Raw genomic sequence first — 15,938 nt, 5'->3', positions numbered from 1 at the left:
CGCAGACTAAGGCCAAGGCAGGGAGTGACACATTGATCCTGGGGAGCATCTCTCTGCCAGGCAGCTAGTCATTTGTTCCCTGCTGGGAGGCGGCAGTAGGGGCTGGGGCACTGGCCCTCACAGAGTTGCTGAGAGTATGGAGGGAGATAATTATAGGCATCTACCACCTGTTTAATCTTCACAGCCCAGATATAGGGCTGTCTTCTGAGTCTTAAGGGTTAAGGGGCTTGCAGCTGGTTGTGGATCCGACGTGCCCCTCCTGACCACCTGCATGCAGAGCCAAGTTCTTTCCACTGCACACCTTGTCTCCTAGTGGGTGAGACACTGAACACCCTCCAGTCACGTGAGGGTCTTGACTGGCTGCATCCTGGTTATTTGAAGTTCCACTGTACTAAGTAAGAAGGGTCCAGACTCAGCCACCAGGGCCCAGGGCTGTTGCCCAGCTCACCTCTCTGGCCAGATCCATGCAAAATCTGCTCTTTTCAGGTAATTTTTGGTTTGTGAAAATTACCTGGTAGCCTGATAGACAATCTGGAATGTTAGGGGAAAGAGGCAAATTCATTCTGAATCCCATTACTTTCATTCCACTACTTATTAGCATTCCTGGAGATCCCTGCCCAGTCTTTATCCTGCATGTCTTTTACAGAGCTGCAACTTCCTTGCAATATGCCAGCATGTGGACTTGTTCCTTGTGTCTCTGTGACCTCTGTTGTGTGTGACTGCAGAGGATCTCATTGTGTGTATGCTCGTGGTCTGCATAACTATTGCCCTCATACTGGATCTTTACATCCTTTCCAGGTTTTCATTAATATGAAAAAATGCGAGGGTAAATATCCTTATTCTAGGCTGGGCACAGTGCCTCTTGCTTGTGTCCCAGCACTTTGGGAGGCCGAGGTGGGTGGATCACTTGAGGTCAGGAGTTCGAGACCAGCCTGGCCAACATGGTGAAACTCCGTCTCTACTTAAAATACAAAAATTAGCCGGGCGTGGTTGCACACAGTTGTAATCTCAGCTACTCGGGAACCTGAAGCAGGGTAATCACTTGAACCCGGGAGGCAGAGGTTGCAGTGACAGAGATCATGCCACTGCCCTCCAGCCTGGGCAACAGAGTGAGACTCTTAAAAAAAAGAAAAAAGAAATGGAATTATTGACAACTCCCATGAACTGGGAATGTGCTAAGCACTTTACGTACACCATTTCATTTAATCCTCGCAAGAAATATGTAGGGGGAGCTCTTATGAGATCTATTTTATAGAAATAGCTGAGACTTCAAGAGATCGTCACTGCCCTTGGTCACACAGCTAGTTAGTAGCAGACCTGAGCCTCAAACATGCCTCTTTAATACCAAAAGCCTTTACCCTTAACTAGTCATTAGAAGATTTCTGCTTCATATTGCTGGACAACTTTCTGAAGAATTGTACCCCCTTATACCCTCACCAGAAGTGGGCTCCTAGACGTCTGGTTCTGATGGACCCAGAGAAACATGTGACTGGCATTCAAACATGCGTCCGAATCCTTCTGGACAAGGAAAACTCCTGCAGGCCATGCTAGCTAGGTAGACAGTCTGTACCCCAAATGCCCAGCCCCTCCTGCCTAGGAATTGGAGTGTCTGATCCTCTGAATTGCACCGCGTGACCCCAGCACCAAAGCCCCAGAAGATTAAAATAAGATCAGAAGAAGCTGCCAGAAGCATTTAGTGAGAAAACCCCGCCTGAAGTCCAGGTCTCAGAATGATTTGCAAGGGACTCTTTGGACACTCGCACACATGCTCTGGCAAAAGCTGGCGTGCTGCTTGTGCACGTTCAACAGCCACGCCCTCCTCGGGCCTGGGCTCAGCTCAGCCTCGGCAGTTCAGGTGCTCCCAGCTGTGGATCACGAAAGGGTAGAGCAGTTTCCGTCCTGCACAGCCCCACAGCTGCCCTGGGGGCGTGGGCCCATCATTTGGATGGCAGCCTGGTGCATGGGCAGAATTCTGGCATCCAACAGGCCTGAGTCAGCCTTCTGGCCCACCAGGCACCAGCCTGGAGGCTCTGGGCATGTCTCCTGGCCCTCCTTTCTTAACATGGTGCCTATTAACATCTCCAGGAGTGTGGCTGGGGAAAAAGCCCACAGGAGGCACTGGCATCCTGAGTGAGCAGGGCGTGTGGCCTCCCTTCTGGCCTTACCTCTTGAGGTGGCTGCCACAGCCTCAGCACTCTGACACTCCCAACACCTCCCCCACGAACCGCCCACTTTCCTCCCTCCCATGCCCACAGTCCCCTGCGCGTCTCCGGATCTGGCAGTGACCTGCCATGTTGTAGTTTTCTCTTTATCACACACACACACACACACACACACACACACACACACACCAGGCACACCAGTAGTCTGTGAGCTCCTCCTCAGCTTTGACTCTCCAACTCCTGGACCACAGCCGAGCCCAGACCTCTGCTCGGAGATGTTTCCTGGGTGAATGAAGAAAGGAATCTGTGGGCCGGGCGCGGTGGCTCAAGCCTGTAATCCCAGCACTTTGGGAGGCCGAGACGGGCGGATCACGAGGTCAGGAGATTGAGACCATCCTGGCTAACACGGTGAAACCCCGTCTCTACTAAAAAATACAAAAAACTAGCCGGGCGAGGTGGCGGCGCCTATAGTCCCAGCTACTTGGGAGGCTGAGGCAGGAGAATGGCGGGAACCCGGGAGGCGGAGCTTGCAGTGAGCTGAGATCCGGCCACTGCGCTCCAGCCTGGGGGACAGAGCGAGACTCCGTCTCAAAAAAAAAAAAAAAAGGAATCTGTGAAGGCAGAGTGTGGCTTGCTGTCAGGTGCCTGGGAGGCCGGGGAGGTGCATCCAGTAACAACCACAGACAGGTAAAGAGCACCTACTGTGTGCCAGGTGTGATTAGGACGTGCGTATGAAGCTGCCAGTGCATCCCCGGCCCTCTAAGAGCCAAGAACTCTGCTCAGCCCCAGGAGCAAGTCTCCAAGATGCCAGCTGGGCCCTCAGCCCCAGGGGGTAGGGGCAGCTGTCTGGGCTCTACCCCCTGGCAGGGTGCCAGGGCCCACTCCCAGAGCAGCCAGCCGTTCAAACACATGAGCAGAAGGTCACAGACCCAATTAGCAGGGCTAGAGGCCTCTCACTCTCACTCTCTCTCTCTCTCTGTCACACACACACACACACACACACACACACACAGACACACACACACACAGTGGATTCTGCGCTCTGGAGACAAAACCAAGCCTGAAGCCAGCCGTGGAGCCTGAACCTAGACTGGTAAAGCAGGAAGTGCCAAGGACGCCTCACCTCTGCCCGCCCAGCATCCCCACAAGGATCTGCAGCAGCCCAGGAAGACACGGGACCCGTTTGTCTGTCACCGCTTCTGCCTGGCGACTTGGAGGAAAGGACTTTTCTCAGGAACTGTCACCACAGAGAGTTAATTCCAGCTGGAAACCAAGCCTTGGGGATGCTTTAGGAACAGGGGCCTCATCCTCAAGACATGACTGATTTCAGTCACCCCTGAAAGGCTTTGCCATCCCACCCGAGCCCTCTGCCTCTTCTAGATGCCACATCGCCATTTCTCAAGTGCCTGTTTTGTGCCCAGCAATTTCACAAGTGTCGTCTTGGCTAAACTCCCTGCTCCGCAAAAAATCTTCACAGCCTGGGCATTCAGCCATGAGGGAGCCACCGCTGTAGCCAGTGGAATGACGTGCCCTCCATCCAGGATGTGCACCCGGGCAGCCAGGTCCCACGGCCACTGCTTTCTTGCCCCACCTCATGTTCCCAGAAATCAGTTCCAGATCTGGGCTCCAGGACGCAGAGGCTGTCCTCAGGGTGAGGGGCCGGTGCTCTGCACAGTGCCTCTTCCCTGCAGAGGAAAGTGCCCCCAAGGCATCCCCAGCTCCGTCTTCCCTCCACCACAGAGCCTGAAGCCCACGTCCCGTGCTCGGGCCACTGCCTATGTGAGTGTCCAGCCAGTGGCCGTGGAAGGGCTTCTTGGGGCATGGGTATGGACATGTGAAATTTGCATTCATGATTTTTGTTGCAAGAAGGAAGGAGTGAACCTACAGACTGAGAAGTAATTAAATAAATGCCTGAATAAAGGCTGGAGAAGCCAAGGGCATAACCCAAGAGAGGGGGATGGGCAGCCAGACATGCTTCCTGCTTGACTGCTGCCACCCCAAGGCCTTGCCCCACCCCTAAACTTACACATAACCTCTCATCCTTGCACTGGCTCCAGGCCCTCCACGACCTGGTCCCTGCCAACCTCCATCCTCTTCTCTTGAACTCCCCACCCCGACATCAAGTTCCCTGTGCCTGCCCCTTTCGGAGATGCGTCCAGGTCATCATGATACCTCTCCCATACTCAGGATTAAAAGTCCAGCTCCGGCCAGGCACTTTGGGAGGCTGAGGCGGATGGATTTCCTGAGTTCAGGAGTTCAAGACCAGCCTAGGCAACATGGTGAAACCCCATCTCTACTAAAATAAAATTTAAAAAAATTAGCCAGGCATGGTAGCACATGCCTATAGTCCCAGCTACTCTGGAAGCTGAGGCAGGAGAATCGCTTGAACACGTGAGGCGGAAGTTGCAGTGAGCCAAGATTGTGCCACTGTCCTCCAGCCTGGGCGACAGAGTGAGACTCCATCTCAAAAAAAAAAAAAAAAAAAAAAGGTCCGGCTCCCACATCACCTCCCAAATGGAGCCTTGTCCAAGACCCTTTGAGCCAGGCACACCGCCACGACTGTCCTCCAGCAAAACAAGTCCCCAGTGGGGCAGGAAGGACCTGGTGTCGCACACTCACCCATCTCCCCTACCTCCCCTAAACCAGTTCACTAGACAGGCAGAACAGACAGAGCACCCTGGTGATCGTGACTTGTTGCAACAATAATTCTTCTTATCTTTGTTGCTTTTAAGTAGATATTCACCTGCAACTGAATATACAGGTTCCTATGTACAGTAGCTTCCTCTGTCTCCAGCTCTTCCTCCCTGAGAACAGTCCTAGCCCTTATCCTGGGTCTCTCAGAGAACAGCTCCAGTCCAATTCCAGTTTCCTCTATGGGGCATGTGCCACTGTGTACCCCCAGAGACCCCACAGTCTTGGTTCAGAGCCACCTTCTATTTTTTTTTTTTTTTTTTTTTTAAGATGAGGTCTAGCTGTGTTGCCCAGGCTGACCTGGAACTCCTGGGCTAAAGCGATCCTCCCACCTCAGACTCTTGAGTAGCTGGAACTTCAGAGATTCCTGTGCTGTGGAATCTCTGGCAGGAGACGGTGGTTCCCAAATGATTCTGATATGCTGAGATACAGCCAACTGAGGACCACTAACCATGCCTGGAAAGTTCTGGGAAGGCAGGGACTGCTTTACTCATCCTTGAACACCTAGGAGAGACCCCGCACAGGATACAGATGCCCAGAATCTACTTGTTGGCAGGTGAACGTGGCATGTGGACAGTAGTGGATTATTCACTGTGTGCTCAGCACCATGCAAAGCCCTTTACAAATACAGTGGAGTATTCACTGTGCTCAGTGCCATGCAAAGCCCTTTACAAATACTTGCATTTGAGTTTTCCCATAAGACTCTCAGGAGGGCTACAGAATCTCCATTTTACAGATAAGAAAATAAGGTTGCAAAGATGTGGAACAAGTCCAAAAGTCGATCAATCAGCAAGTGGATAAAGAAACTGTGGTATATCTATGATGGAATACTACTCAGTCATGAAAAGGAATGATTGAATGGCATTCACAGCAACCTGGATGGGATTGGAGACTCTTCTTCTCAGTGAAGTAACTCAGGAATGGAAAACCAAACATCGTATGTTCTCATAAGTGGAAGCTAAGCTATGAGGATGCAAAGGCATAAAAATGATGCAATGGACTCTGGGGACTCGGTGGGGAAAGGGTAGGAAGGGGGTAAGGGATAAAAGATTACAAATTGGGTTCAGTGTATACTGCTCAGGTGATGGGTGCACCAAAATCTCATAAATCATAGCTAAAGAAATTACGCATGTATCCAAATACCACCTGTTCCCCAAAAACCTATGGAAATAGAAAATTAAACAACAAGAAAGTTAGGTTCAGGGAAGTGCAGTGACTTTTCCAAGGTAGCCTGGCTAGAAGGGGAGGGTAGTGGACAGTTAGACTGGCACTCACTAGACAGGCAGGACCCGGCCTCACCCTGGGACCTGTCCCTGCTCGTCAGCACCTGCCCACTGGAGCCACGTGACAGAGGGACACAGCGTAGCCAAGACATTTACAAAATGAAGATCCTTTGTGCCTGAGTGAAATGATCCTTTCAAAAATGATCGCCAGCTCCCCTCCACCACCTCCGGAGACCAAGTCCTGGCTGATTTTTCCCCGTCTTTATCTCAAGTACATTTAAATGTCAATTAAATTTGAAATATCTACATTTGTCAGCATTTCATTTTGGGCCAGCGTGACGTGCTGCTGATTTGTCCACGCGATGTGACACATGAAAAAAACTCCCGAGATGCAGATCTTCCTCATTAAAAAATAAGCCGGTGCGATCCCGGTGCGGCAGAGAGCATGGAGCACGTCCCCGCTTCCTGACGCCGTGTCTCTGACATGGTATTTAAAAAGGAACAGCCTCGCCTGTCACCACTGTCACACGCGCGCGCTAACCAGCGACACGTTAAACCAAACATTAGAAGGGGTTCGGGAAGTCATCTGCATGGGAACTCCGCGCGGAGACGAGGTGGGCAGAGGCGGGAGCAGCCGTGGGGGACGATGGGGTCTGATCCGTGACGGACGGCCAGCCTTTCTTCCACGCCAAGATTCTGGCAGCCCTCGCTGGGCAGCCAAGTTTGCCGCAACCTGCCTTTTCACAGATAACTCTTTGTGTGTAATAAAATCCAGGCAAGTGGTGGGTGGCAGACTGCAGGGGAGTAGCTGAATTGGGTTAATGAGGGAAAAGGTGCTTTTTTTTTTTTTTTTCATATTCTGCCTTAAGCTAATAAAAAATGTAAGCCTGGACGTTTTCGATGGTTCATCCTTTATCTCTGACAAATATATGACTGTATGTTTCATGGGAGAACATGGGCAGCTGAATTTAAGTAAGTTTATTTTGAAACCTCACCTTCCATTAAAAGTAGAAGAGGAAACACCCTATCTCTTATTTCGTTGTTTCCGACCCAGGAAACTGAAGAGGTGAGATCCCGTAGTGGTTGAAAGTCGGCGAATCCACATTCAGTTCCCAGCTCTACCTTTAGCTGCTGTGTGACCCCGGGCAAGTGACTCCCCCTCTCTGAGCCTTGGCTACTTTTTCTGCAAAATGGGGTTGCAATAAAGAATTCATGAGAAATTGTATGGACAGCATTTTGCCCAAGGCTTGTAAGTATTGCTGGTGTTATCGCCATCCATGTGGCCTGGACTTTACCAAGCTCTGATCTGAGCACATCAGATGACACATTTCTCACCTGGGTGTGCCCTGCCACTCTCAAGAGTTGGGTGGTATATTTGGAGGCAGCTGGGTCTCCTGTGAAAACCATTGCCCAGCCAGCCTGGCCCGATCAGTACATCCAACTGGAGAAGGAAGGTGGCCTGTGAACTGGAAACTGCGGTTCCTTCTCTTCCCCCGCCTGCCACAGTCACGCCAGTGTGGGAGCCCCCGGCCCCCTCCACCATCACAGCAGCGTGGGCGGCACTGGATTGTGACACTGGCCTGAACAGTGGCAGCCCGATCTACCGAAGCCAGGGCGCGGCCCAGCACGGAGGCTCCTCGCTCCTAGGTGAAGCCGGAAATTCCTCGCAGGTTGAGTGGCGTTGCGCCAACATGTCAAGCTGTGATCTGTGCCTTCTTGTCAGAGCCAGAGGTGGGGGCCTGTGCTTAGATGGATGTCAGAAAGGCAACCAAGGTGGACACGAGGGCAAGTGGAGAGCCTCCCTCCATTTGGCCCGAGCAGGGGCTGGTGTCCCTTCGTGTGCGTCTCACCCGAGCCCCGCTCACGGGAGAGTGAGGACCCTGGGAGTGGACTGTCCGGGCTGCAGTCCCCGTTCTCCACTTCTTGGCCACATGGTCACCTCTTCACCAGTGATGCCCCAGTGCACAGCTAGCCTGGGTCTGCTCACAGGAAGCAGGCTGAGTGCACCTGTTGCTTGGGTACACAGATGGACAGATGGATGGGTACACTCATGGTGTACCCATGGATGGGTACACTATGGTGACACCGTCTTGTTAGGCTCTTGTGAGGGGTAGAAATGGCCTCTATGAAGCACAGTGCCTGCTTGTTGATATCGTTTTAAACACTTTCTGCCTGCCCCTGCCTCCCTGGCACCTTCACCTTCAAACATCGTCCCATTCTTCATGTCTTAGCATCTCAGAACAGTCTAGGGAAAGGGGACAGTATGGTGCAGCTCCAGGAAGATGGTAAAGTGGGGGTTCCCCCAGAAGGCTGGCTTTCATTCATTCACAAACTTCCACGGCATTCGTGCTGTACCCCAGGTGGGGAGAAAGAGAACAAGCCAGGCCCTGCCCTTGAGGAGCTCGACTCAGAAACAGTGGCAAGAGGCTAAATGGTGTCTAAGAAGTGCTAAGACACAGAGCCAAAGAGCTCTCCTAGACTCCAGTGGGCTTCATAGCAGTCGCATTAAGCTGAGTCTTCAAGACCAAAGAGCAGTCAGTGCTCCAAGCAAAGGTGACAGGGACGGGGGATATCCCGGGCCGGTGTGGTCAGAGATGGTAAGCATGGCCGAAGTGCAGGGGAGGCCAGGAGAGGGCCGCAGAGGTAGGCAGAGCTAACACACAGCGCGGAGACTGCCCTGCTTGGAGCCCAGGCCTGGCACGGCTGCTCAGCAGTGCATCCCACGAGCTCCCCAGAGTGCGGCGGAAGCCCACGGCCTGCCCACCCGCCCCTCGCCTGCTCAGGAGAGCAGTCAGTGCTACAGAGCGAGAGTGGGCTCCCCCTAACTTTGAAACAACTTTGAAATAATATGTCTGAACATATTATTCCTAACCCTTTGCTCCACAGATTTATTTACTCACCATACCACCAACTGCAGCGAGATCACAGTTCAGAATGGCAGATTCGTAGGTTTTAGCAGGAGAGTGACAAGTGTGGGTTTGTGATTGAAAGAGACTCTGGTGGCTGTATGGAGGGTAGCCTTTCTGCTCTGTCTTCTTTGCTGTGGAAGTGGCAGGAGCCAGGTGCCCTGGCCCCAAGATTCCTGCAAGTCAGGTCTTCCTGGCCTCTCCACTGAGGCAGGAAAATGCCCCCTGGACCACAGCCCTCCCTAGTCCAGGAAGGGCTGAGTTGTGTCTTGCCCCTGACAGCCAGCAAGGCAGCCTGGGAGCAGGGAAGAGCCCAGCGCTGCGACTCACCGCCTCCTGTTGTGTAACCCTGGGCTACTGGCTTCCCCTCCTGAGCCTCAACCTCCACTGCAGTTCGAGGACAAAAGTCTGCCTGGCCAGCCTCTGGGAGGAAGTGAGGGTTCTGATGTGAAAGTGCTGGGATGGGCACCAGCCCTGGCGGATTGCAGCAAAGCGCAGGCACAGGCCACTCGCCCCGTCCCCCTCTGCAGCCACTGTCTCTGACTCACCCTCCAGCTGTGGTTCTCGTGCCCTTTTTTTGGACACATTGCCCTCTCCTGAAATAAAACCTCAAAAGAATTCCAGCATACAGAGCAGAGAAGGGAGACGGCTTTGGCTGAGGGGGTGACGGGAGAGGAGGTAGCCCATGCCAGCCTCCAGACCCCATATTCTCCCCAAACTTCACTTGCCTCAGAGCAAGCCAGCCCACAGAACGGGGCAGGGGTGCGGAACACCCCTGGGTCTGCTCACACCGAGCAGGCTCAAAATGCCTCTTGGTGGAACGCACAGAGACACCTACTCCCCAGCGCAAGGGCCGGGATTTGAACCCAGGTCTGCTAGTCCAGCTCGCCCCTGCTGAGCACACGGCCTCCGGTGGGCCCTGGTCAGTATATAATTCATGGGAGCCGGGCGTGGAGTTTCTCCAGGCTGTGTATGTGTTGGTGTTTATAGAGGTAGAGCTCACAGGTGGCTGACAAGGGAGATGCATTTTTTATAACAATGAATATTTAATTTCCACATCACAGATGAAAAAGACTCTCTGAAGAGGCATCTGACGGAAACTCTAGAGAGCAGCCGCTAATCAGAAAAGGGCCTTCTCGCGAGAGCTCTTCCGCACGGCTCACTTTTTTCTTTAACTTTTTTATTTTTTATTTCTTCCTGATTATTGGAGTAGATATGCTCATTGTAGAAAATGTATAAGACACAGAAAAATAAAAAGAAGCAGGGGGGAAAGAAATCACCCGTGATTCCACTGGCCGTTATTGACATTTAGCCACGTGCCTTTCCAGTCTTTTTTCTATGAATTTTTCCATAAGCAGATGACAGCGAATGCGGTGTGATTGCAGTTCTGCATCCTGATCTTTAAATTTGTCTTCATAAACATTGCGTTTCGTGGAAGGACAAGATTCAGCTACTGCGCCAGCTGGTTGTTGCTGACAATGTAGGTTGTTCCATGTTTTAATATTATAAACAACAGTGATGACCATCTTCAGGCGTGATTCTTTGCCAACTTTGAGGGTTAACCAAATGGAAGTGGGATTACTACGTCCTATGTGATGGGTCATGAGTTGAAGGCTCTGGACACATGGCAAATTTAGTTTCTTTTCTATCTGGAACAAGCTTCCTCTCCTGGGAGCTGCCACCCCAGGCTGGCACAGGGAGCCAGGCATGGAGCCCAGAGGCCTGCTTCTCGCCTGCACATGAAGTTCTGAGGGCGCCCCTAACTGCCTGTTCTCTTCTCTTTTGTCTTCCTCTGCCCCAGCCTGGTAAAGCCCTTACGACACTACGCGGTCTTCCTCTCCGAAGACTCCTCTGACGATGAATGCCAGCGGGAAGAGGGCCCGAGCTCTGGCTTCACCGAGAGCTTTTTCTTCTCTGCTCCCTTTGAATGGTCTCTTCTTCCTTCTTCCATTTCCCTGAGCTCGGCTGGGTGACTCTGCGGGGCTGCATGGGGAAAGCGGGGGGCTGGTGATGCTTGCCTTTGTGTCGGGGGGGAGGGTGTCTGGAGCTGCTGCCTGCCGGTGCCCCAGTGCCAACATGCCGGATGGATGCCACCTCCGTGTGCCACCTCTCAGGGCATCCGTTCTGCTAGCTCCACAGGGGCTGTGACAATTGAGTAAGGTGACAGGGTGATATGCGAGTGTTGGTCCCTTAGAGATGAAAATGTGTTTGATTGCTGATGGAACTGGTGACTACAATTAGCCTGGTTGTTGATCTCCAAGTCCTTCTTTATCTCAGCGTGTCTTGGAAAGCCATGGAGATGGGAGTCAGAGTTTAAGTTGAAAAAGAAAACGTTCCTATGAAATGTTTGTATTGAATGCCAGCCTATCCAAGTGTTCTAATCTGCCTGACTTTTTAAAGATAATTTTAATCATTATTATTTATAGCCTAAGCCTCATACCAATTACAAGTAGTGATTTTAAAAAGTTTCACCCACCATCCAGCCACCCCTAAAATTAAGCTGCTGTCGCCCTCCTTTTTTTACCCATTCCTGCTCCTCTACCCACAAGTGTTTCAGAGCTGGGATCGAGCAGAGAGACAGACAAAAGCTGTTTGCCCTTGTTAACACGGTTCTGTGTTTTTAATGGGAGCCTTTCAGGGAATGGAAAGTACCCTTTGCTGGATGCCCACGGTGACCACAGCAACCTTCCAGGGAGCATGTTAATCGTTTTAGTCATTGCACAGAAGAGGAGATGCCTTTCCCTCCCTCTCCCTCATGTCCCCTGCACCCTCTCCCTCTTCCCAAACCCCAGCATCAGCTCCCTCCCCATGGGGTGGCCTGTGGGTTGCTCTAAGGACCTTATAAACCCCAGGCTGCTCGGCCCCCTGTCACCAACCCCACAGGGTCAGAGGGTCCTGACCCTTTCCTGCCACCAGGTCACTGGGGACCCAGACAAGTCACTCCCCTCCCAGTGTCCTCACTTAGAAAGTAGTGGCCTTGCCAAGCACAGTGGCTCACACCTGTAATCCCAGCACTTCGGGAGGCCCAGGCAGGTGGATCACTTGAGGCCAGGAGTTCGCGACCAGCCTGGCCAACATGGGGAAACCCCGTCTCTACTTAAAAAAAATACAAATATTAGCTAGGTGTGGTGGCACGCACCTGTAATCCCAGCTATTCAGGAGACTGAGGCAAGAGAATCACTTGAACCCAGGAGGCGGAGGTTGCAGTGAGCTGAGATCACACTGCTGTACTCCAACCTGGGTGACAGAATGAGACTCTGCCTTAAACAAAAAAAAAAGTAGTGGCCTAAGCTGGTGTCATCCAAGCATCACACATCACTTTTGCTGTATATCAAATCTTTGTTTCAATTTTTTTCCAAATATTTTAAAATTAGCCTTCTCCTAAGCAATAATATCTATGATTTTGTAGGCTTAATGTATTAGTCATTATTTCTGTTGCTAATTAGAACAAAAATAGAACCTTTAGCATAAGACATGTTCATCTATGTGTCAACTTAAAACACCTTTTGGGAAAAGGCACCCTGCTGCCAGCCAGGAGCGCACCAAGTCAAGTCCAAGACCCAGCTCCATCATATCCTCTCGGAACTAACTGATGCCTTAATTATTTAAATAATGGCAAGGGCTCGCTTCCTTAGCCCATGACCTCAGAGGTCAGTACAGGCCTTTGTGTGTGTGTTTGAAAAGAAACTGGCCCATCCTAACTCAAAATGGGTTCAAAATGGGTTCCTTAAGTTCCAGAAGCACACTGACTTTAACCCTTTCATTGTGCTCATCTTGATTAAAGGGTCTCTAATTCCTTGGTCAGGGTGAGTGAGGGACGTTTGAAGCCTCTCGAGCTTGGCTTCCATTTCCACCCCTTGGGAGTGCTGTGTGACATAGGTGAGTTATTAACATCTCTGAGCTTCATTCCTCATCCATAAAGTGGGGGTGTAAGTCCGACTTCCTGGCCCACTAGCATTGCTTCAGCGAGAGAGTACATGATGGAGTCCCTGTCCCTCACTGATATTGTTTGATGAGCCCTCCCATATGTCCCCCACCCTGCAGTCTTCACTGTGAGCCTACCCTTGACCGCCAGGTGGTGCCCTTCCCCCACTTTACCAGTGCCACAGGCACGATCTCTGCCTGACCTAGGGCCACCACCAGCCCCAGACTTGGGGTTAGAAGAGGCGAGCTGTGGCCAGGCGCGGTGGCTCACACCTGCAATCTCAACACTGGGAGGCTGAGGCAGGCGGATCACAAGGTCAGGAGTTCGAGACCAGTCTGGCCAACATAGTGAAACCCCATCTCTACTAAAAATACAAAAAATTAGCCGGGCGTGGTGGCGGGCGCCTGTAATTCCAGCTACTCGGGAGGCTAAGCCAGGAGAATTGCTTGAACCCGGGAGGCGGAGGTTGCAGTGAGCCAAGATCGCGCCATTGCACTCCAGCCTGGGAGACAAGAGTGAAACTCCATCTCAAAAATAAAATAAAAAATAAAAAAAATAAAAAAGGTGAGATGCAGTTCCCACTGGGGCTCCACTAGAGGTCAGGGTTGACCCAGGCACTGCCTCTCCATCTACCCAGTGGTGCCCTGGGACTCAGGTCCATGGGAAGGGAAGGCAAGTGGAACCCTTTGTTACCTATACTTGTATCAGCTGCAAAGTAGTGGTGTGGGGTTTGTTTGTGGTTTGTTTTGTTTTGTTTTGTTTTGTTTTGCTTGTTTTGAGACAGGGTCTTGCTCTGTCACCCAGGCTGGAGTGCAGTGTTGTGATCTTGGCTCACCGCAACCTCCATCTCCCAGGTTCAAGCAATTCCCATGCCTCAGCCACCCGAGTAGCTGAGACTACAGGCATGCACCACCACACCCCGCAAAATTTTGTAATTTTAGTAGGGACAGGGTTTCACCATGTTGGCCAGGCTGGTCTAGAACTCCTGACCTCAAGTGATCCGCTCACCTCGGCCTCCCAAAGTGCTGGGATTACAGGCGTGAGCCACCGCGCCCAGCCAATGGCTGCAAGGTTTTGATGTGTAAAAGTATAGGAAGCTGTTAGCAGAAGAGCCTGTGTGACAGCCATGCTCACTGGTGGGCGCTGGATGCTGTAACCAACCTCTGCACGTCTGCTGTGTGCCGGGCACCGCATTTGCTCATGTAACCACCACCACCACCACCTGAGCGCCTGAGGCTCAGAGAATTAAGTGACCTGCCAAAGGTCCCACAGCAAGAAATAGCATGACCAGAGCTGGAACCAAGCTTAGCAGGGCAAGCTTAGGCCCAGACAGTTCCCCATGAGCTGTTCACAGAACCTGACTGTGGCTGTGCCTAGGCTACCAAACAGCAGAGCAGGGCGGGAGTAAGAGGAGCATGACTGCTGGCCTGTGAGCCCCCTTCCAGTCCTGTCTGTTCCTCATACCTTGTCTGAATGGCTCACAAGCCCACTAGCTAGTTTTATGAAAGGACCTGTAGTTTGGGAGGGGCACTAAATGGGTCCCCTTAGTGCAAGTGAGAGCCAAAGCGACTTGCCCCTGTTCACACCCCCAGGCCCATCGGTGTGCCCAGCTTGCACCCTCGCAGCCTCCCAGACTCCTGCCCTCACAGAGACCCTGGGACACGCTCCTGTCCCGAAGGCTCCTGCGTGTACCCCTCAAGCCCTCAATGTGCTTGGGCTGGAGGCCGCTTGCTCCTCCCCTGAAGGCCTGGGTGGGAGATTCCAGCCTGCTCTGTCTCCCCGCAGGCCACAGCCATATCGGACACTCAAGGAGTCAGACAGTGCGGAAGGCGACGAGGCAGAGAGTCCAGAGCAGCAAGTGCGGAAACCCACAGGCCCGGTCCCAGCTCCCACTGACCGGGCTGCCAGCATCGACCTTCTGGAAGACGTCTTCAACAACCTGGACATGGAGGCCGCATTGCAGCCCCTGGGCCAGGCCAAGAGCTTGGAGGACCTTCGTGCCCCCAAAGACCTGAGGGAGCAGCCAGGGACCTTTGACTATCAGGTATGGCATAGGCAAGGGAGGGGATCTGCCGGGCCCGCACTGTCCGCAGACCCCCATGTGACAGTGGAAGAGACTAACAGAGAAACAGTGACTTTCCAAGGCCCTCAGCCAACACTTAGGGTCAGTGTGACTGTAAACCCCTCCCAGGGTGCCGGGGCCCACACCACCCTAACAGTGACGGTAGGAGAAGATGCTAGAGCCTGATGGAAACTTGCCCCACCCTGTGTGTGCATCAGACGAGGGGGCGGGTGCTGCCAGCCACTCTCCTTGCACCCCCAGAGGGGCTGCAGCCCCTGCTGGAACTGGGATTGCATCCATCCCTGCCAGGGTTCCTTGGCAGAGCCTTTGGATGAAAGTTCTTGGCTCTGCATTATGAATGCAAATCAGTGTGTAATTCCCATTGTGATGTCCAATCCATCACATCCCTTCTCGGTGCCTCAGTTTCCTTACTTGCAAGTGGGGGCTTCTGACTTTGCATCACTGGGTCACACTGTGGGGTTCACAGAGCTCCAGTCATTCATGAGTGTTCCCTGCTGGGAGCAAGGACCTGGGCCAGGAGAAGGGGACTGGTGCCCGGGCCATGTGGCTTACAAGTGGCAGAGCCAGGACTCCAACTTGGCCTCCTCCTTTCTCCCCAGCCAAGGTGCCTTCTACCAGGCCCTGAGTCTCACTCACCCTCCCAGGCTTACAGGTGATTGCAAGTGCCTGCAATCTAAAAAGTGAAAAGGGCCAGCCAGTAGCTGGAGTCACTTTCCTAAAACTCCTTGGCAACCACCAGTGGTGTAAAGGGACGAGAGCTTTCTCTTGAGTTCCCGGAGCACAGGCTTGGAGTCCCAGCACACCTGGGTCCTCTGCTGGTAACCTGGGGGAGTCCCCAGCTGTTCCAAGTCCGAGGAGCTAATCAGCCACACACCTAGGCCCAACATGCATTCAGCACACAGGAGTGGTGTGGGAATGGGCACACATATGTCCCAACTCAGCCTGTGG

General features: G+C 52.5%; 1 protein-coding gene across 10 annotated transcripts in view; it reads left to right on the top strand.

Moving 5' to 3' along the window:
- The window catches only part of LOC105463895 (DENN domain containing 1A), a 547,224-nt gene that overhangs the window by 528,260 nt on the left and 3,026 nt on the right, over positions 1–15,938 (top strand). For 6 of the 10 annotated variants that reach the window (XM_071078302.1, XM_071078299.1, XM_071078298.1 and 3 more), the window contains 2 exons: positions 10,784–10,912; positions 14,693–14,951. In XM_071078302.1, the coding sequence (XP_070934403.1) occupies positions 10,784–10,912; positions 14,693–14,951 (388 nt within the window). Of the gene's footprint in view, positions 1–10,783; positions 10,913–14,692; positions 14,952–15,938 lie in introns of those variants that run through there. The other 4 variants (XM_071078304.1, XM_071078300.1, XM_071078301.1 and 1 more) reach the window with 2 other exon arrangements.

Source organism: Macaca nemestrina, chromosome 14 (assembly GCF_043159975.1).
Source record: "Macaca nemestrina isolate mMacNem1 chromosome 14, mMacNem.hap1, whole genome shotgun sequence".
Lineage (NCBI taxonomy): Eukaryota > Metazoa > Chordata > Mammalia > Primates > Cercopithecidae > Macaca > Macaca nemestrina.
This window is presented reverse-complemented; position numbering and strand designations above follow the sequence as displayed.